General features: G+C 31.3%; 1 protein-coding gene and 1 long non-coding RNA gene across 5 annotated transcripts in view; one reads left to right on the top strand and one right to left on the bottom strand.

Annotated features, from left to right (window-relative positions):
* Nucleotides 1-23585, bottom strand: part of LOC118184290 (uncharacterized) — a 207732-nt gene that overhangs the window by 137596 nt on the left and 46551 nt on the right. The window contains exon 1 of one of the 4 annotated variants that reach the window (XR_004757395.2): nucleotides 21404-21499. The exons of the other annotated variants lie outside the window; for them this stretch is intronic. This is a non-coding gene — a long non-coding RNA (uncharacterized LOC118184290). Of the gene's footprint in view, nucleotides 1-21403; nucleotides 21500-23585 lie in introns of those variants that run through there. 4 annotated transcript variants of the gene reach the window in all.
* Nucleotides 12472-23585, top strand: part of LOC118184288 (cytochrome P450 4c3-like) — a 68447-nt gene continuing 57333 nt past the window's right edge. Inside the window, exons 1-2 of the mRNA XM_035353939.2 lie at nucleotides 12472-13715; nucleotides 19183-19295. Of these exons, the coding sequence (XP_035209830.2) occupies nucleotides 13466-13715; nucleotides 19183-19295 (363 nt within the window). The 5' untranslated portion in view covers nucleotides 12472-13465. The remainder of the gene's footprint in view (nucleotides 13716-19182; nucleotides 19296-23585) is intronic.

Raw genomic sequence — 23585 nt, 5'->3', positions numbered from 1 at the left:
ATTTCTTGCTTCGTATTCGAAAAACACCTAACCAAACTGCTGTTTTTATACTAAAATTATTATGATATTATTATTATGATATTATATTATATGATTATTGTGATAATAAAAATATAATCCTCAGCGTATATGCAACTAACTTTCAAAATTTTGTTTTGAAACAGCTGGAGTATCGTATCCATTAATTAAGAAGTTGTTAGTTAATCTTAAAATTTCGATTACTTGAAATTTAGTAAATAGAAATTTGCGTTGAATCGAATTGCATGTCGAACGTAGAATTCAAAATTAATATTAATTTCTCTCATGAACTAGAGCTTTCGATTACTAAACATTTTTGAGTTCTTATCAATTTTAACTTATCATCTGTGCTTTGAACGCTGAGAAATATATCTCAAATTGATCTTTTTCTGCTATTCAAGTTTACAACATTGCTTCATGTCAAAATGAGAGATGAAGTATGCTATTCCAGAAATGAATGTTGCCCTGACACCATATGCTATTGTTATCTCAATGATTGCACTGCAGATACCCTAGGTCATAGTATTACTGGGTGAAACCTAGAAACTAAAATAGCTATACCATATTATGCTCGATTTTGTCAAGTACCGAATCTTTATTTGACAGTAAATAAATATGCATTGTTATAGAATAATAGTAGTTTTCTTCTTTCCTTTTTGAGTCGAACTAACACGTGGATTTGAACGCGCAATAAATAATGAAGTATATACTGAATACATGATTTTTATATTAACTACAGGTGTATATACACGACTGAAACTAAAGGGATGAGAGAAAATATTGTGTTTTCTGTATACATTATATGCTTATAATGTGCATAAATGAAAAAGGATAAATATAGTAAAATACTTATTTCCGAAAAAACAAGATGATAACTAACTACTTGTTGGAAATTTTGCAGAAAGGTTATGTGCAGTTAGAAGTTGGAAATAAGTGAAGAAGGAATGAAAGTTGCAAATCAGTCCCTAGTAGTTTAAATTTCTCAGAGGGCAAAACTTTACATTGAACCGTGACGCGGCAATTACAATACATGAAACGCTCATTACTACTTGAATTAGGAATTATTCGATCAGATTTTTCCATAGCTTCTTTAGAGCGTGAAGTAGGTCTTACTTATTTACTGCCAAAGATCAGAGAACTACAGTTTGTCTCATCCTACTAGTACTTTATGTATGCTTTAATGAGGTTGAGGAGCATGCAGGCTGCTCCACGGATACCGTCAATTCCTGAGAGATTCTCCAATGTTCTGGCTCAAACAGGCGAGACATAATAATCATAAAAAGAAATGTATCGCTCGTCTGTGGTTTCACAAGGTTAGCGAATATTATGTTCAATTGTCCTATTCATGATCTTCACGGTGTCGTTGTCCAGCACTTGTAGCTCAATAAGTTCATCGATCATGATACCTCAATATACAAATTTTAGCAATCAATCATATTTTTACTTATTCATTCTAAATGGTTTTGATTCATGGATCAAATATTCTTAAAATCAAAATTTCAGTACTTAAGAACAAAGAAAGATAAAAGAGGGAATTAAAAAAATTCAAATTATGACTTGATTAAAATCTTAAAACCTATTATTTAAGAAAAAAAGAGCATGAGAATATATCAAAATAACCGAAATAGATTTAGTTATAAAAATAACTAGTATATATGGATAATTCTTTCTCTTAAAATGGGTTATGAGATTTTCACTTTTTAATTATTATTATTACAGTGTAAGAGTTATTAGTTACATCGAAGCAAGAACATGAAAAATATGTGTTGACCTCGACGGGTTCGAACTCCAGACTTTCCGACTGGTAGCCGGTACATACTTTTCAGTTGTACCACGAAATATGCATTGCCATAGAATAATTCAGTTGTACCACGAAGGCAAATGACAAGGAAGGGAAAAATATCATACACAGTGCAATATTTATTTGTATGTACACAGAAAGTAAGAACTCGATCTAAGACTTTTCAAGAGGATGATGGGAAAACGATGAATGCGAGAAGACAATTAAGCTAGGAATTATTACCTGCTACGCAAATAACATATTTAAAATAAATAACATTTAAGTTTTCTAACATAGAAACATTAAATTAAAAATCTGTCTTTTTTTTTTTTTTTTTTTTTTTTTTTTTTTTTTTCAAATAAATCGTGCGCTGTCTTTTTGCTTCTATGTTGAATCTTGCTTCAACTAAAAATATGACTTTCTGTGATTTAAAATGTTTCTCTGGGAACGTCGCTTCCCTTTTGTGCTTCATATGTGATGTCATAATACACAGCTTTAACTTTCCATAAAATTTTATAAGTCTTGATGAAGTTCAGCATCTTATTATCGAAAGTAAAAACTAACCCTGAAACTCCTGAAAGTGAACAGTGAAAAACTTATGAAAACTAAAATGAATAAAATTATTGCAGCAAAACAATAGTTTGAAACGACGCGATTAATGAGGACATGGAGTTAAGGGCACATGTGAAGCGTTACCGTGTTACTTTGCAGCAAGATTTATAATCTACAGAAAGGAACGTAAATGATAAATACGTACCTTGTAGAGACATTAAGTAATTTTTGAAAGCAGGAGATGTGAAAAATGATGTGAGAAATGCCTTACATACTTCCCCTTTTAAAGGCGACTGGGGTTTTTAGGGGAATCAATCGCCAAATCCTGGGTGTGGAGATTCATCATCCACCACCCTTTTAGTTCGCGCGCCGCTGTAGAGACATTAGGTAATTTTTAAAGCAGAAGTGATGAAAAATGAGCAACGCCCTCGCCGGGAAACGAACTACGGACTTCTGGAATACGCGCCCATCGTGCTGACCACTACACTACGATAAGGCATTCTAAGAAAGCGGGAGAAATACCTGATAACCTTACTTAATCTCTCCATAAATGATCAGTAAGAGAGTTGCACACAGGAAGCTTGATTTTCAACTAAAATCATAGCTCGGGAAACGGGGAATTATTAAATAAATAATGCTATTCATACAGAATCGTATTCTGAACTAAAAATGAAAAGTGACATATGCGCGAACGATAGGTGGACATTCTAGTGTTTAAGTGAACGAAACAGGAAGAGCTACTGTGCTGTATGAATCAACCTTTCTACAAGCAAAAAAGCAAAAGAAATCATAAAGTATTTTGCACCAATTTATATGCAAACATACTATTTATTTTCCCCATATTATTCAACTTTTTCCATTTGTATAAATCTATGAAAAGATAAAAATATATAAGAAAAATATCATTTATAAGGATTATAATTACAAAATATCACAATTGACTTTTGTTTTTCATAGAGATAATGCTGCGGAAACAAACGAGTTGAAAACCCGGCCGAGTTACAAAACAAAAACGGAATGAAAATAAATATATAAAATCTGCGAAAGAAAAGATATGAAAATATTATTTGGAAATATATATTGACTTGTTATTCGTTTTGTTATCTGATAAGCAATATACAGTTAAATTTCGAAAGGTAAATAGAAGATTTTATGCCATGAATTTTGTTTTGAGAATGATAAGTTAAATGAAAACAGTGACACATAAAAGATTATGGAAAATTACGCGTTCATAAGAAACTCATAATATAGGTTCTTATTGTTAATAAACTGCGAGAAAATGTTAAAAATAAAATGTGAAATTCTAATGAACGCATCAATGCTTTTTTTAAAAAAATATTTAATCTAGTAATAATATAAAATCAGTTTTAATTATTTTTACTGATGTAAATAAATATCTTAAAATAAAATATTTCGTAAGCATTAACGGTACCTTCAAATTTTAATGTCTACGAGTTGAAATTTAATTATTTATATCTAAAATGGTAGAAAATAATTACTAAATTGGCAAAGAACGGTTAACTGGGCATCATTAGCAAATGAATATTGACAGTTGTCTTCACTTACATAGTTATCACTCACTAGTTAAAATCACTAGAGAAAATAAAAATAATTTCGTTTTTCTCCGTTAAAACATTCGATGTTGTGATGCATGATATCACTATAAATAGTACATTTTTAAGTAGTTTATTAGTACGTTTTAAAATACCAAATAGTGCCTGCGTTAAAATAGCACGCTAAATGGCGATTACTGTTGGAAAAATAATTAACATAACGTTCATAAATTTGCAGGACTAGTTTCGTAGGTTTAGGTATAGCATCTTCGAAACTAGTCCTGCAAATTTATAAATGTTACGCTGATTCATGTTGCCTTAACATCTTCAACAACTAAATAGTATGTTATAAATTGTTTCTGGAAATCCAAAAAATATTTTGTTCGAGACGGAGTTCAAATATTATCGAAATTTAAGTGAATTGATCTTAGAATGACGCAGGTTTAAATTTTGCGAATCTCTGCTGATATGGGAGTTTCTTTAAATGCACCTGAAGATTTTCAAGCGATTGACTAGCAGGCAAAGCCATGAAATCTACAAATGCTAAAAAAAGCTTGCAAAAAATGCGTTCAATATATGTAAATACATAAATTATTATTACTATAGATTATGTATATATTACATGCAATGTATATGTGTTGCATATATATATTGCATGCACCGTATATGTATTACATACATGCATATAGTACATACAATGTTATGTAAATACATATATTATAATTTACTTTAAGGTACTGTCATTTAATATCTTAAAATAAATCGGCTATAATGAGTCGAAACTTTCCCTTTTGCACCAGCTGATTGGCCGGTATAAGTTGGTACCGTCTTTTGGCACAAGTTGCTAGTGTATTAGTTCGATAAGCATTCAGGAAAAAGTCCTTAAGGATTCTAAAAGAACACAAAAAGAAAGCTTCAAGGTCAAGATCGCAAGTAACAATAATTGATTCTAATGAATATTTTTTTCTATATAATAGTATTTTAATGTAATTTTGAAATACATACTATTCTAACAAATGACAGTGCATGAACAAAAGCTTTAAAGAACATAAATATCCGCATGATTCCGAAAAAAGTGATGAATTGACTTATATCTCTTAAAAAGCATCTCTCTTCTGTAAATTTATGTGGTTAATAAATAGTCTTTCACACATTGAGATGAAATACATTTTGATTGCACAAAGTATATGGATGTATATTTTCGCGATTTCACTTTCTATGCAACTGTTTTCTGTCCATTTTTCTCATTTCATTCACTTAAATAGATAGAAAGTAAACCAATAAAAACAAGAGTGAAATCTAGCTTTGACCCGCAACAAGCCTTAGGCTAGATTTCCAAGGAGAACCAGATGTCTTCATTGCAATCTTTGGATCAACTTGAAGCAGAGTTGTTTATTTCGTTAGAGAGAGATCATGTGAAGGACAAAATTCCAAGTCTAAAACAATGGTCACTGTGATATCGGAGAGAGCTATTTACGACGCCTAATGTTGCTTGACGAGGAATACTAATAAGTAATTTTCTGGGATACAAATGAAACTGCTGCACGTGCAGGCGAATGACTGAAACGTTTGCTGCTAGCAAGAAGAGAAATCTGTCTATTAGATGAAAATTTATTGCACAAAATAATTTGCACTTGCTGCCTGTATCAAATAATAAACTCAGTAGTTAATTAATAAACTTATTTGTTGAGTGGTAGATGAATAGAAATGCAACAAATTGAACTATCTTTGTTAATTAAAAGTCGTGTGATAAAAAAGAAGGCAATGGGAATCATAAAGATATTATTTCAAAATTGAATATGAACAAGAATGAAGCTGAAAATATTGTTATTGATATTTAAAATCTCATTCTGTCCTTCTGCTTCCTAGGATAGATTTCGGTACATGTTTTAGAAAGATCACAAGAGATTAAATAAAATCTGTCCCTTAAAAGATATTTAAAAGAATGTATTTATACTTATAATTTAGTAGACTTGCAATTTGAGTGAAGGTTCAAGTAAACGATTCACTACAGAAATATTGAAATATTTGAAAGCTTAACTATGGCAATAAGTAACTGCACATTGAGTTACTGTTCACTTAACTATCTCCTCACTAGCAGAAGTTTAAAACTTCGCTTACCCAAAATATACAGTGCTGAAACAAACAAAACTCAGTTCGCTGTGAAGTGGCTTCCTCACTGTTTGAAAGATCAAATAAAATAAGCATATCTGTTAAATCCTAAGGCTGTTAAAATTTTTTCACGCTTGATTACTAAATATCTGACTGATTTGTATTTTTTGAGATACTCTGTCAAGAGGTGGAAGGAAAGAAATTTTAAAAAATGAAGTAATATAAATGTGAGAAAGGTAATAAAATTTTAATTAAAATAGACTATTAATTTTAGCGAAAGGAAACGTACGACATTTCGAAATAGATATCTCGAAGAAAATTAATCAGTTTTAAATTAAATATGCTTATTTTAATTCGTTATCGGAAGAGCTTACGACCAGTTCTCATACTGTAGACGAGTAGCTTTCCTAAGTTTTCTAAGTGGAAAAGATGCTTTCTAATTTGTGGGTATTGGAAATACCCACAAATTGGAAATACCCCCAAGACTACTTTACTGCTAGATGAATTTAATAACCTAGACGATAACAAATTTGCGCCCAGATGCGGATAGGAACATCTTTCTGAATCAGGAAGAAGCTGATATTCCACTCATTTTATATTTTACAATCAAGTTTCATGTGTTTAATTTAATGAATATTATTCGAATATTTTAATTAAAAAACAATGAAATCCTTATCTATTATTTTTCCAAAACTATCGCCTCTGAGGTTGGTCAGTGTTTCGGGAAACAGTTACATAAGAGTATTATTGATCTTTGCCGATAGTCAACATCTCTAAAATGACTTCACAAAAAGATTAAACTCATATTAAGAAGGCTTTATTTTTCATTGAAAGACTGAAAATAAAAAATAAATAAATAAAAGCAAAATAAAAAATTTTAAAATTTTAATTAAAAATTTTAAAATATTTAAAAGTAAAATAAAATAAAATAAGTAAGCAAATGTTTGAACAAATGAGCCTATACTTGGGCAAATGAGTACCTAGTAAAGCTACTTATGACAGTCACTAGTTGCTCATATAAAGTGCTAGGCTTCTATGGGAGCTTCTAGAAGTTTAGTAGCAGGGGGCTAGTGAGATGGATCAACATTTTGATGGCGTAGGATTGAAGTTTCGGTTTTGACATTGCTCCAGTTATCAAATAAGAAAGTAAATCTTGGTCTTGCAGAAATGTAAAATTGCAAGCAAGTTTATGCAGAAATAAGTGATTCGTGTATAAGGTATATCTCCCGCCTTCTTGGCATGCCTTCGCGGTGTGGTTGTCGGCAGGCTCGAAGCGTATTCGAGAGGTTCATGGCTCGAATCCCGGAGATGGAATTGCTAATTTTTTATCTCTTCTGCTTCGAAATAATCTAATGTCTCTACAGTGGCTCCTGAACTAAAAGTGTGGTGGATGATGATTCTCCACACCCAGGATTTAGCGACTGGCTTCCCTAAACCCAAGTCGCTCTTTAAAAGGGTGAGTATATAAGGTATTTCTCCCGCCTTCTTAGCGTGCTCTCGTGGTGTAGTGGACTGCACGCTGGGCGCGTAGTTCGATTCCCGGTCATTTTTCATTTCTCCTGCTCCGAAAAATACCTACTGTCTCTACACGTGGAATGATGAATTAATAGCAAACTTAGTAAGATCGCTTTGGAGCAGTAAAAAATAAGCAGATGAGTCTAATAAAACTTCGTAGAGAACAGAAAAATGACTGGAAAAATATGTAATATTTTAATGAACGCCGCAGTTTAATGAAATAATCAAGTTTGAAAATTCTTAACTTCGACTCGTTAACATTACTTGTTTCGGTTAAATGCCTCCCAACGACAGATTGTTATTTTTGCGGATCCCTACAAGCACCACCCATACGCCTCACCCTTACCAGCCAATGCTATTAAGCTACATTTCACAGATAACATCGTACTAGTAGAGTTACGTAAGAAAACCATTAGCTCATAAGAATTTGGTTTTAAATAACTCACTTGTAAAATTATTAGAAAGAGCTACACTGAATGCCCTTCGTTTGCTCGATAATCAAATTTTTTCAGCCGTACCTATTTATTCTCGATTTCTATGCACATTTTTCGCACAATTTCGAAATAATTTATGCTATTTGTGTGAAGAACTTCGAGGAACATCAATGAATAACTGATATTTCGTGCATTTAACATAATTAAAGCCTTTGAGTACACTATCCTCTATTTTAGCACAGTTTTATTAAAGAATCATAAGTTAGAATAACTATGAAATCTTGATTTAACAGCCAGTTTGCTTAGCTCAGATAGAACATAAAATAAAAGTTAACAGTCTTTACAAACACTTAAATTAAAGTGCTGAAATAAAGAATTTCTAAGATACTATACTTCAAATAGCTTCAGGCTTATTATATTAAGCAATATAGTATAACATCCTTTTAAGACTTTCTTGCATCTTAAAAATACAGGTAGAATCCTCTCTGGTCAATATGTCGTTCAGCGCTTCATGGTTTCTGACGTTGCCTATTTTATTATGCAAAAGCGACACTAATTTATTCTAACATTAACATGATAAAAGGCTATAGCAATAATGAGAATAATACTGAAAATCATAGAAATCTTTAATCTGTTTTAGTATATTTTAGTATAGATCGAGATAATTTTAGATCAGCAGCATAATTAATTATATATTAGAAATAATATAATGCTCTGGAAGGTTAATTTTAGCAAAATGATATCTTGCTAAAATTAACGTTCCAGAGCTATGATTACGAACCAACTGGAAAAGATAATTATATTTAAGTCAATTTTAGCAGTTTAGAGTTAATTATGTTTCACAGATAGTCTTCACACCATAGTTAGTTTTTTAAATATAATATGCGTTCTGGAATTTTTATTATATACAGTTGGCGCCCGAAGCCTAGTATTACACCAGAGTTTTGCTATATCGCGGCAGAGTTTATAATTTTAATCATGTGGATAATCGATCATTTTACTTCCTTTATTGAATTTGGTGGTGTGTGTGGTGGTGTATTTAATTATGGCAAAGCACACTAGGGCTATCTGCCTAAGGGGAGGGATGCCTTTCGTGGAGGACTTTCTAAGGGAAACTGGCTCGTATACACGTTACACATGGGGAAAACCACGAAAACGCCCATGTTATTGAATTTGGAACTTTCTTATAATGTTCACTGAATGAGAGCTATTGAATACAATTTACAATTCATTTTTCTTCAACCGATCCAAATATTCTTTCATTGAATGTTATTTTTACCCAAGCAAAAATAGCTTTGGTTCTCTGGGAACGGGCAAAATTTTCCATAAACTAATGATAGCGGCTCGTGTAGTGATGAGAAGCTTTGGATACGGATTCTCCATCTGACAGTTGCTAATAATTTTATCAAGGGACATTATATTGCATGTATTGGGCCAATGACTGCTTTAGACGAAATCTCGCAACACGTGTAGTATTGAAGGGCTATAAATGTCGAAGTGTGGATTATCTGTCAAACGATGCTCCCATTTCTGTTTGTTAACATACGTATATATAATTAAAAGTGAGTGTCACCGCTAAAAACGCAAGTTCTCTTTTAATTTTGTTGCAACTAACTTGCGTTTGGTTCTTTATATTATCTGGTAGATGACAAAAGGTATAAGGTATACGGAGTTCCATGGATTTCATCAATTTTTTTTTCTTTTCTTTCTTTTTTTAGGAATGTGGTAATTTTGATTGCAATAAAGCTACGTAAAAACTCTCTGATATATATGATTTGTTAACAAATATTTTTGTACTTTCTAGGGACTTTTTTTAACAGCATATTTATTTCCATGTCTTGCATTTCTCATATCGTAAATATTTCTGATTGATTAAAATTATTTCATTCAAATAAAAAAGTCGAACGAAAATAGAGCAACTGGGAGAATGAGTAATTTTTTAAATCTTAAAACGCACTAATACCAAACAGTCTAATACCAAACTGATAAATTTGGAAGCATCTTTTTTCAAAAATGATTTGCTGAACTGGCGTCGAACATTATTGTCGTTGAATTTGCTAACAATAAATAGGATTCTTCTAAATTTAAAGATTCAGATCTTACGAAGTTTCAAGCTATTGAGGAATGTCATGTCACTAATGTTCGATATACAAGCATTAAAATATAAAAACGTGACAAGTAAATGTATAGAATGGTAGTTACCAAACTAAAGAATTTTTATCATATGATCTGTTTCGTTATTCGACGTAACTTTTATTGCTATTCCCCAGGATCATGTCATAAAGAATATTACTTTCAAATTGGGCATAAGAATGATAAATCGCTATTCCGAGTAGAAAAATCCTACAATTATTTATAATTTCCTTATGCAAATAAATTTTTAATAATTAATTTTCTTACTCAAACTGTAATTACAATTTTTATAAAACCTTTTTTTTTAACCGATTTCTCTTATTTGGATTAAAGTAGGCACACCTTAATATATCATAAATACAGTAAAATAATATTTCGAGATGGTTTAAAGCAAAATATTTTTGAAATAAGATTTTTCATTTTCTAAACCTTTTAAATAAAACGAAATTTCATGTTCCTTTCTTTTTCTCTCTCATTCCCTTGAGTAAAAATTTAATTCTCTGTAAACTTTCATGTATTAGTAATTAGGTTTACGGAATTTATTAAGAGTCGTATAAGAATTTTTAAAACCAATATGCATATGCGTAACAGGAAACTTTAAAAACTAATGCGCAGCTTTGAAATAATGTTTTGCATACCAGGACCAAAATAAATGCTCGTTCATTTATTGAGTCGCAGTGCTTCATTCGTAAAAAAAAAATATTATTCTGTACTTTAAATGCTTCTCTTCTTGAGATCCCAAGCAGTTTTACGGGAACCCCTGCTTATGTTCTTTCCCTCGATAAAAGAACCCCTGTTTTAAAAGATTATAAAATATACTACACTGCATCTCAGATTACTTTTCTTTTTTTACTTTTCAGATTACTTTCTCAGATTTCATCTCAGATTTTTAAACGTAATTATGTTATTGACAGAGGATGTTTTATGTCAATGGTCTCAAACTGGCGGCCCTCAGAAGCAACTCATGCTGTATGAAAATATATTTCAGTTATGTATTTGTTGCAAATATGCTGAAAGAAAAGATTTTAAGATTTGAAATCAGAGTTTGTTACTATTTTCAGTACTATTAAAAACGACCAGAAAATCTATAAATGGAGTTAATTAATATACAGTGTGATATAAATATTATTCAAATATTTTACATACTTTTATTCGTACTCATAAAAAAGCTACACTCAGTTACGAATTTTTGTATTAAGAATAATAGCTTTATTTGCAAATGCTGGTGTTGGTGTATTTAATTACGGCAAAGCACACTAGGGCTATCTGCCTAAGAGGAGGGATGCCTTTCGTGGAGGACTTTCTAAGGGAAACTGGCTCGTATACACGTTACACATGGGGAAAACCACGAAAACACCCATGCAGCCAGCCCGTTCGCGGGATTAGAACCTCGGACCGAACTACCAGTGTTCAGCGACTTTACCGCTCGGCCGCTGGTGAGCCTTATTTGCAAATGCATTTATATGTGGATATCTCCTTTTCCGTAACTGAAAATTAAATAGAAAAAAAAAAAGACCTGCTTGTCGATAAGCACTTACAATCCATGATGAAGATAGTTTTCAGAAATTTTTCTTCACTGCATAGATATTATACACACAAATTTTGTATTACAAAATTTATAATTATATACAACAAACATGTAGTTTTCTCTGAAACTTAGAAATCTTTCACAATTTGTTCATTTTTAGCTTAAATTAAGTAATTTATTAAATGATTATTTAAACATGTTAGAACTATTTGAAACAGCCGTCAGTAAGTTTGAATTACAAAGAATAACAAACAAAAATTTCTTGTAGATACTAAACTTAAAATTTCAGATAAATAAATATAAATTTGGACTTTTTTCTGCCTTACGTTATTATTATTAATGTTTATGTATGTTTTAATAATTACTTAGTAAGCAAAATTTAAAATCTAGTTTATTTTATTGATAAAAAATTTAAATTTTGCTATTAAATAAAAAGTCTGACCGATCAGTCGTTTTCAGTTCGTGCATACGGACTGCATGCAATTTGTGTGTCAGACCACAGTTTAGGTAGTAAATTAAAGTCAGTTAACAATATATATTCAAAATATAATAGAGAAGTTTAATTTCTTGGCATGTTTCAGAGTTTCTTTTCCTTCATTCTGCGAATGAAAGTGGCCCAATCAACTAGACTGTCTTGCGAAAGAATGGATGGAACTGCTTTTGTATTTGTTTTGCTCAGTTGATAGCCAATAGCTCTGGATGTCCATGGTTGAAAGTACCGAAATAAATAAACAAAAGCAAAAAAGGTGCTCGACCTTGAACGTAAGCGTTTTGACTTGTCAAAGATCAAGCAAATTAAAAAAAAAAAGAGCTCTCGCGATAAACTTGACTTCCAAGTGCGAGTATCATACCAATTGAACGCGCTGAAATGAAAGGGCTTGTTCTAAGCGCTTCTTGAAATTTGGAGAGGATCGCAAGTGCTCTTGATGCATCAAGAAATGTTTTGTATTTAAAAAAGTACATCTTCAAGATGTGAATTGCCAGTACGACAGATTTTGTTTGCTTTTTATCGGAAATTACCTGAATCTCATTTCATTTATTATTTTCATTAGTTGATTTACCTGAAAAGTAGTTTAGGCCGACTGAGTTTGTTGTCTAGTGTATGATCACGATACTGAAGAATTTATGTACTTTAAAAGAGAATTTTTAACGATATAAGTGCAATTACAGAAGTTAATTTGCGCTTGAAAGTAAACGAAATTTCATTGGAAAATAATAGGATATTTGAATACGGATTGCATCTCCTTAATGATACCATTATAAGCAACGAATGACATTTTCTCATTTAAATGCTTTGAATAAATGTAATTAGCCGGACGAAATAATAGTTTGTTTCCATATAGGAAATAAATATTTAGAAAGTGTAAAAAATACAGGGAAGCATGGAATATATGCAGCAAAGTGAAAGGATATAAGGAGCATTGTTAAGTGGCTGTGTCGAGAAAATATATTAAAGAGATTTGAAAGGTAAATAGCATAAATGTGTGGTAATCTAAGACAGATTATTTCTTATCTGATGGAACTTTTATCAGTATTGAATTATTATATGTCAGTATAATAAATTCGCTCTTATTAAACATTTAAAAACTCAGTTACATTAATCAACAGTCGAAATGAAAGAATGAATTCACGGTTTATCAAGATAACATTTTCTTACACTCCGATATTAATGGATGATTTCTGAGTGAAAACTGGAGCTATGAGTTTCATTGAAATATAAAGTAAACCATCCTATTTTCAAATTTATAATTATTTATTATATTTACTGAGAACTTACTGTGTTCAGGTTTTAGCAATAATTTTACAAATTCTCTGACAACGTCGTAACATTGTGAGAACAATGGCATCCGCACAAGCCTTCTTTCTGCAAAGGTTTGAAGATTATTTCAGGTTGCAAAAGTCATCAGCAGTATGGACGTTAACGACTTCCGTGCTTATGATAACGTTGAGCATTATATATTATATTTATAACACAAAAAAATGTAAAGCTCCTGCGAAAAGAATTCCAGGACCAAAGGTGAATGGTTTCATCACTAATGTTGTGCCTTTAATTAGCATTTTTAGGAACAAGGCAGCCAGCAACAGAGTGCGTAAGTATTTAAAATATATCATAAATAATAAGTTGTGTTTTTGATAAAATAGTATAACTGCATTTTTTAACTTTCTTTCTTAGACAGTGTGGTTAATTAGTATTATTTTATTAATTAATTTCAATTCATATTTGGATATATAAAGCAAGAATACATTAACTTCAAAAATGCATGTATTCATAAACATAAGGGATAAAAAGAACAAAATGCGCCCTTTGTTTAGATTTTGTTTAAACTAGATACGAAAACTGCATTATAAGACAATTCATTTTTATATGCAAATGCATCTTCTTCGACTGACATCGATGACAGTCGAAGCAGATTTTTATCAAACATTAATTTGAAAAGTATTTTGCAGCTCCTGCATGCATTAATACATCGTTACATTAGTTTTAAACGTTTAAAATTGTGTGTGTGAAACGATATAATAATATACAAAATAAACGAAAGGAAAACAAAGCACGAAACACAAATCATGAAACATAACTGATATTTAACGTGCATAAAGCTTATTAAAATTAAATAATTAATAGGTATTTAAGTTTGCTTGTGAAAGAAAAAAATGTATGTTTAACAACGTGAATTTCCTTTATCTAGAGGCAGTAGCTAGTTTTTAGACATAAGAATAAAGCAGTAATAATGTATAAACTTGAAAAAAAATTTCAGCTATATGACATGCAGTCACATTTACCTTCATTCCACCTCTAACCATGTAGAAGTGGTGTGGCTTGTTCTGTGTGGATGAAAACGAATGTATTGGAACATTTTACTTAAATTAGGGAAATAATTAGCTGACATTTCCCGTAGGCTTTCTTTCTCAGTTTAAGGTATTAATTAAAATAATGATCTTTCCAGGCATGCTGAATTACTTTTTGCATTCTATGGGCAAGGAATAAAGGGAAAATGAAAGTAATAGGAAACAACAAATACCTTTTTTAGTAATCCTCCAGTAGGAAACGGCAGAAACTCTTTTTAATAATCAATAATATCGAGGCTGTCATAAATCATTAACGGTTAAATTTCAAATTGCGCAGAATGTAAATGCGATACATGCCGAAAATTTTCTTAACTTAAACCTCATTGAGAATCTTTGTAAAAACAAAGTTACTTCGTTTTCGAATAATGCTTACTTTTTTCTTTACAATTATTTGGAGGTTACCTTAAATAAAAATGTAAAGGGATGAAAGATACCACTTTATATGATACTTATATGTACATTATTGTTATTATTAATACTATTGTTTGATAATACAAAACGACTGTTGTCGACTGGACGTCTCAAAACTTTGAGGTGATTTATTTTTCTGACAGAAAAATTAAGTAATTATAATTTAATACTGAATTAATCGAATAAAATTATTATAACAGGAGAATAGAAACAAATAAATACATTAATTCCCGTCATAAAATCTCTTACTTTCCATTTCTGGAGAAATCTGTAATTTTAATTATAACTGATATTGTATTATATCAGTTATATATTATCAGTATCTGTAATTTTAATTATAACTGTAATTTTAATTATAACTGATATATTATCTTTTTTTTTTTTAAATCCAGGTTAAAGATCCGTAAAATCTGAGAAGAAAATGCAAATATAATATAGAAATAAATTACTATAAAAGAAAATTTAATTAAGAAACAATTTAACTATATCACCTTTGTTAGTTATGTATGTAAGGCGAAATAACTCGAGAGCTACGTGCCTGAGGAAAGAGATGCATTTGTGGAGGACGTTTTATAAATAAACTGGCTCGAATGTCGTTCGCCGGCTTTTAATCCCGGTTCGAATTACTAGTGTTCAGCTACTTTACTTTTGGCCCCTGGTGGGACTCCATTTCGTTTAAGTGGCGCATTTATAGCCTTTTAAGATTCCGAGTTAAGCTTTTACTTATAAACCGCTATTCAGTTTTGAACTTTCCCAGAGTAAAGCATCTGTTTCATTCAGTTTGAGTTTCGTTTAGAATTAAATATTTCAAAACCAAATAAAGTCATAGAACACGCAAATAACACAGTAGCACTATCTCGGAAGAAATCTCAATTTTGCTTATTAATTTATTGTAGAAATAAATGAGATCACTTTGAGTCATATTTTTACGATTGTGCAGTCTAATTTAAAAATTTAAAATATATATAGAAGTATATTATTCACAAACCGACGAAATAAATATTTCAAATAAAGGAATATCCTTACTATCCTCTTTTACGACATAGCGTCACCCTCAACTGAAAATATTTACAAATTATAGTTGAATGTTGGCTCAGTTTCGCTGTTTTGAATTCATTTTGATACTGTCTGGTGCACTTTTCAACAACTGTATCCCTACATTTCCTATGCAAAACATTTATTTTATTGTTGATATCTGTGACTGCTTCTTAACAAATGACGATACCAGATTGCTATAATTTTCATTTTAAGTTGCTTAACCAAAGAGCCATTTACGTAGACAGCATTCCTTATTTTTCAAAGACTTTCCTTGACAGAGAAAAATGATGATAATAACTTCACCTTTGCGTGCTTTCCTCAGTCTATTGGTGATAACATCAGCATTTTAGCTCCAATTTTTTTAACTGCGTAGTCCATAAACTGCATCAATTTGCTAGTTTTATATTTTTATGAATTTTAATGCACTAGTTGCATCAAAGATTGCTGTAAGCGAGAAAAAGAGCACGAGAGTTGAAAGTTTTATTACAGTAGGCATTTCTTATACTTTTAAAATTGTAAGCGTATTTCTGTCACCGTCTGTTTAGACTAGTAGGTTTACTGTTTAAAATTCCTACACTGAAAACTTCGATCATCTTCGAATAATAAAATAAGGTAGTACGTTTCTCTTTCCTTTAATATCCGCTAATATTGCTATTATTTATTGAGAAAAGATCCAATTGTTCAGATTAAAATGGTAGCAAAATCCGGTTTCACAGGCATAATGGTTATTTCTCAGAAAATACATTATGCAGTTTTACGAATTTATACTCTCGTGTTCTTAAACGATAGCCCCATTTTCTGAGTATATCTTTATATCCTTAACATTTTGTTGCAGGTTTTCATAAAGGCGAATAACAATTGTTTCTGTTAAAAGCAACAATACAATCTTTCCCATTAACTCTTGCGAATATTTCGGTATTCGTAAAAATGAAGGAATGTTATTGTATTCCAAACTTAATTGAAATGTATATTTTCTAGGATGTTCCTCATTACGTTTTTCCTTTTTTTAACTAGCTATTCTTCTCATTGTCGTATAGCTTACTACACACCTATACTAAATATGTAATTACAGATTTCAGTATTATAATTATCTTCACCTGATAAAGAATACGTGTCTTTAAAGAAATTAGTTTTAGTTTTGCCCACTAAAGCATTTCCATTCACTTTTGCCTAAGATTTCGTATGGAAGAGAAAATTTTATAAAGATAAAATAGAAAATTTAATATTATTTTTGATGAAGGAAAAAAATTCCGTAATTTACACACATTTTAATGCAAACATATTAATTCTATTTACATGAAAATTATTGAGAAATAAAACTTCATAGAGGACATATACACATAGCATTCTCTCCCCTGCCCCCAATATCTTCACAGATTGTTAACCTAACACTGTTGGATCTTAACTTATTCTTCTGTAAAGACAGATCTGAGTTGTTGAAGACTACAATTGGAAGCTGATCCGGTTAACTCTATCTTAGACATCCTAAGCATTTTCAAAGGAACTGATTCGTGTCAAGTATGCTAGTCATTCCTGCCGAATAAGTGTCATCTGCTTTAAGTTGTGCATCCCGTGCGAGAATCGATAAATTATTATCCTGTAAGGGAAAACCAGGGGCTACAGATCCTTAAAAATATTATTTGAGCATGCAGGACATCCTTTACATACTTTTAAAAAATTACAATGTTTTAGTGTAAATGTTCAGATTAGTGGAATGATGTACTGTAGTACCTTCTTGACCACTGCGATAAAACTTAGACTTACTCGTATATCCCATGAGCAATTTCTTACTTTCTGTTATTGTTTAAATGAAAAGACGTTTAATATCAGTATTTAAACGGAACTTCAGCTTGTCACTGAAGAGAATTCGGAATCATTCATTCGAGTTTTACCAAGGATTTCGAGTTAAACGCTTCAACCTGGGAAAACAAAATAAACCGGTTGAAAAGAATTGGCCATCTTGCATACATTATACTTTCTTTCAAATTTAATAAGCAATAATCCTACATTGACTTTGCAGCAGTTGCTTTCATGTTAGCAACTGCTGCAAAGTCAGACATGTTGCAAATTCTGAAGACTTTACTCTCGGAAGCGGCAGATGGCCTTTTCCAGATATTTCACTACCCTCGGAACACTTTTATCTTGCGTAAGACTAAAGTTCTAGCAATAAAATATCAGTCCAATGTCAATGACATGATGTTTTCTGCAAAAGAAGTGTCTTCGATGATGCGCGACTCCAAATAAGCAGATTTTGTACTAACACCTACTGACTACATTAGCATTCGTCTAACTGACATGATCTGATTCGTACTAATTTCGCATATTTTAAATATTTTAAATAAGATTTAATTTAGGAAATCAAGAAAGTATTTATTAAAGAGTATGTAATTTATATGCAATACAGGCAGTTTTTGGAATCTTCTTTTTATCTACATGAAGATGCTCTGGGTAGTATTTTTCACCAAAGCACTGATATGCTTGATCTTGAAGGATACTTGACATGACCGAGGTATGTTTAACAATATTTAAACAACTTAATAGAAAATTTCGTTACAACTGGGGTGTACCAAGTTCTTTATGTGGATTCTCAATTCATTCATTCATGTTTTCTTATTCCGACTTATGTTTTTGACAGTAGAGGCTCAGGTGTCAATTTTTCGGTTTGATAGTTTTAAATTATCATATATTTTCATTTACATAAAATTTAATTATTGTTTGTTAAACATACTTTCCAAGTATCCTTCAAGATCAAGCATATTAGTGCTTTGGTGAAAAGTACTACCCAGAACATCTTCATGTATATAAAAAGAAGATTCCAAAAACTGCCTGTATTGCATATAAAATACATACTCTTTAATAAATACTTTCTTTATTTCCTAAATTACATCTTATTTAAAATATGCGAAATAATGTCCCCATTTTCTTAATCTTATACCAGCTAGTCGTTAGAATACCAACAACTAAAATATGCATAGTTGATTCCTTTTTTGTTTTTTACTGAAAACTTTAGATATATGTACTTATTTGCTGCGAAATGAAGAAGTCCTCTGGTAAAATTCGTGATAATTATTTAGATTAATAAATCTAAATTATAATATTTAAACACCTTTAGACGATTCGGACCTTTATTCAAATTCTTTGATGTTCAGTTAGTGACGCAACATTTTGTCTATAAAATTTTATTTCATTTTTAATGCAGCTTTTTTGTTGTGTGTTGCATTATTAAATAATTCAATAACCTATTTTATGAGATGTTTCTAGTGTTCTTCCAAGTGATCTGTGCCTATTCCCATGTGTTTCGAAAGGAGGGTATGTGGCTGTTCTGGGGTGGATTGAAGCAAGTTCTTATTCTCTACAAAGCAGAAACAGTTGAGGTAAGATAACTGCTATGTGCTTTTTCATTATTTTTCTTCAAATGTTAGATAATTGATCGAGGGCTGAAGCCTAGAAGATAAAACTTGCTTTAGGGCATAAATTTAGTAAAACATTTCGCTTCACGTAAGGATTTGAATTTTAGCTATCAAATGTTCCTTACTAAGCATACTTCAAAATACTGGAACGGAAATTTTATGTTTATGGTTAAACGAACGTACTAAAATATTTCTGAATTATTTAACATTTAGGAGGTTGGTTTGGTTAGTTTGATTATGACAGAGCAGCTGAGGGTTTTATGCTTAAGGGGAGGGATCCTTCGTGGAGGACTTTCTAAGGAAAACTGGCTGGTATCCACGTTACACATAAGAAAAACCACGGAAACGTCTCTGCAGCCAGCACTCCTGGATTTGAGCCTCGGATTGAACTACCAACGCTCAGCAACTGTAGCGCTCGGCTGCTGTTGGGCCCCGCATCAATTAGGTTTATGTTAGATTCCTAAAAAATGAGAAGAATCTTTCAATACTGAGATTTTCTGATTCATTCAAAAGTCTTTTATTCGTATTCATCTCAATTAATTGCTGAGTTTTATTTCACTGAAATCAGGAAAATAATTTTATTCATCCTTTCAATCTAAATCTACCACAGTTGTTTCTTCCTGTAAAATCGAAAAGTTAAGCTCTTTCCTGTATGCGCAGTAATTTTTGTGCAAAAGGAATAGCTAGTAAAACATTAAAAAGGAACAAAATTAAACGAAACCGTGTACTAGAACGTGCACAGAGCCAGAACGAAAAAACAAGAGTTGATTCTTTTTCAAGAAAACGAAATCACTTCTTTAAGTTAAAAAACTATTAAAGATGAGAGATATAAACTGCTATATTGAAGATGTAAACAGGTTCGGAGTTCACAGTCTCGTACTTCGCTGTAGCCATTTTCTTATCCAGTAAATCGTATCTGAAATAATTTTATATATTTATAAAAAAAGAGAAAAATATCTGAAAGGATTCAGATTTTAACTTCGGACCAGAAGCTTCGTTACGTTTTTTTATGCCCTCGCTGAGCATTGCAAGTTACCAATCTGCTCTTAGGCCATCTCCTACTAACACAGTTTTTTTTCCTTGGGGGGGGGGGTCTTTTTACATTTACAGTTAAGTACCATTTTCTTCCCACTTATGCCATGTAGACTTCAAAAGAAATCAACACAAAATATATAAAAACAGCATACCTTCAGAATTTCCGTTCGAGTCTCAAGATATATATTTTTAAATTCTTCATATTATTTCTTTGAAGACTAGTCGCTCGAGCTGTCTAAAAGTGTTATCACACAAACATAAAAAAAGTATATAATGATTTTAATGAGTTCAATTAGTGTCATTTCCTAAAACATGTTTAATATTCATAATTAGACGTCTAATGATTAAAAAGCATTCTTATTTAAATCGATCAGATTAAAAAATAGAAGGAATATTTTTAAGAACTGCATTTACTATTTTTCAGTTACTTGGTTTGCAACTCAATAGCAGAAATTTAAAATTTGGAAGTTAAGTATCTGTCTCTTTACTGAATGGCCACACGCTGGCGCGTGAAGATGATAAGTGTTATATTCGAAGACACTGGTAATTTTTGTTTAATTTATGTAGATTACTAACTCGTTCTACCTCCAAGTCCACTATAAGATTAAGAAAGTAGCATTTATTTGATCTTGATGAATGTTAAGAGCATTTTGACTATTAAATTGTGCATTTAAATATTCACAAAGCGTAACGAAAGAAATCAGATCTTCCATTTCTCCTTGTAACGGTCAGCATATCGAGCCAGCTAATTAAACGTATCTTGTTCGATTCCAGGTGAATGGGCTAGCTGCATGGGCGTTTTCTTAGTGTTTCTTTAGAAAGTCCTCCATTAAGGCATCCCTTCCCTTAAGCAGATAGCCCTTGCGTGCTTTTCCATAATTAAATAAACCAAATCAAACCACACCAAATTTGATTGAAACATTTCTTAAATTTCGTCTGCGAATTCATTTATTTCAGTTATACAATTTGACCGTAATAAACAAAGGAAGAAATAAACTGCGCGACACTGCTATTGTTATACTATAGACCTTACTCACCTGCTAGTTAGATGTGCTCACTATTTATAGCTCGGCGGCATGCAGAAGGGAATGCAATACAGAAATTCACCGTATGACAGATGTGAAATTTATTCGGAATTTAATTAGTTGAGATTGATAACAATATAACAAATAACATAATGGCAATCGCTATCTTAAATGAACGTTATCTTAAACTACTGAAGGCTGTTTTAAACCAATTGTCATGTTTTACTCGGCACAAGGTCTAAAGGTTTGATAATTATTGCGCTGTTTTCCTTCAGACTAAACGTACAGGGAATTTTTAACTGTTATTAAGGTAGTATCTCATTATTGTTCAGCAGCAGAAATACAACATTTTCGTTTTATAATAGCAAGTGTAGCATTTTTCAGCCGCTAACTACCACACAATAATGCCTTGAAGAAATGCCTAAAATCTAACGGGATAAAGTTAATGCCGTGTTCCTGAGATTTCTGATATTTATTTACCTGAGATATTTATTTGTTGTTTAGTGATACAATCAATAGAAGGTATATACACTGCCTCACAAAAGTGTTTGCGTACTTTAAGAATTTGCAGAAAAAGCACTGTAACCCGGAATTGAATTCGAATGAATTGAAAGCCCAATATTTTTTCATATAATCTCTATGTGATTTTGAATAAAACCAAACTTTTTAATTTTTAATACTGAGTTATTTTCTTTTTCTAAAATTGAAAATCTAAGGAGGGATAGATAAAACATGCTATAAAAGTGATCTTACACCGAAGCATTTTCGTAAAATTGCATAAATAAAATTATCGTCTGCCACCTTTCTTTTTATTTTTGAATTTTGGTAACGTTTAAAAAAATTTTGGTTTTATTTTTTGCTTACTTATTTCGATATATTTTAGTTAATGTTTCAAAATGTGTCATAGTCGTAAGGAAGCAATGAACAGCATTCGATAATTCATCATTTTTTATCATAAGGGTGGCAAATCGATTCGGGATATCGGTAAATTAGTAAATTTATCCCATTCTATGGGTGCAGTATGTGATAAAATGCTCTAAAGAAGAAAATGGGATCCAAAATAAAGTAAGAAGAGGTTGTCCGGCAAAGATGATTGGACGTGACTCAACGTGATAAGAGATCTATAGTTAGAAAATCTGAGAAAAATCCACGTTTGAGTGTTCTGAAAATTTCTACAGAATTTACTGAAAATTTTCTACTTCACTTTCACTTAAAATTGTTCGACGAGTGCTGAGATCCGCTGGATTATATGGACGCTCTGCTCGAAGAAATTTTTCTGGAAGTGCAAAAAATAGCAAGCTTAGACCTCTCTTCTCAAAATGAATGTCAAATAAGCCTAAGACATATTGGTATCGTGTCTTATTTGCAGATGAAAGCAAATTTAACATTTGGGGTTCCGACGGGCATATGGACGAAAAAAAACTGAGGAGCTTAATCTTAAAGACCTTGGTTGGAACAGTAAAGCATGGCGATGGAGGTGTTCTAATGTGAGGGTGCATATCAGCATCAGGATTAAATAATTTAGTATTTATTAATAGCACAATGAACTATGCTTTTTATTTAAATATTTTAAAAGATAATTTAAAATTATCCACCCAAACTTTGGGTACTGAAAATAACTTTATTTTTTATCAGGTTAACGCTCCTAAGCACACAGCCCTTAACTTCACCTATAATTGTCCACAAGTTCTGAAAACACCACCTCAATCACCAGACTTAAACCCAACAGAGCATATTTCTAGAGAATTAGAAGTTAAAGTAAGAAGACGCAAAATTAAAACAAAACCCGAACTAAAAACAGTAATGATGGAAGAATGGAGGGACATTAATGCTGATATTACAAAAAAAATCTGGTTAGCTATATGCCCAAACGTTTGAAAGCTGTCATAAATACTGCAGGATATACTGCAAAATGCTAACTGATGGATATACTACAATATTTACTAAGATATCTAAATTTCTTTAAAGTGTACGAAGACTTTTGTGAAGTAACTTTTCTGTTACTTTTTTATCATTTATTTTCCAAAAACAAGTTTTAATATGTTCATAAAATAATTATTGTAGTTTTACTAATAGAAATTTATAGATATTATTACAAAATTTTCAATTTAAAGTATTAATTTGTGTTATTGAATAAAGTAATATTTTACTGAAACTCTTAAGCGTACGAACTCTTTTGTGAGCCACTGTATGT

Source organism: Stegodyphus dumicola, chromosome 1 (assembly GCF_044657685.1).
Source record: "Stegodyphus dumicola isolate Sdum_Otavi_A_Nest chromosome 1, ASM4465768v1".
NCBI classification, from domain to species: domain Eukaryota; kingdom Metazoa; phylum Arthropoda; class Arachnida; order Araneae; family Eresidae; genus Stegodyphus; species Stegodyphus dumicola.
This window is presented reverse-complemented; position numbering and strand designations above follow the sequence as displayed.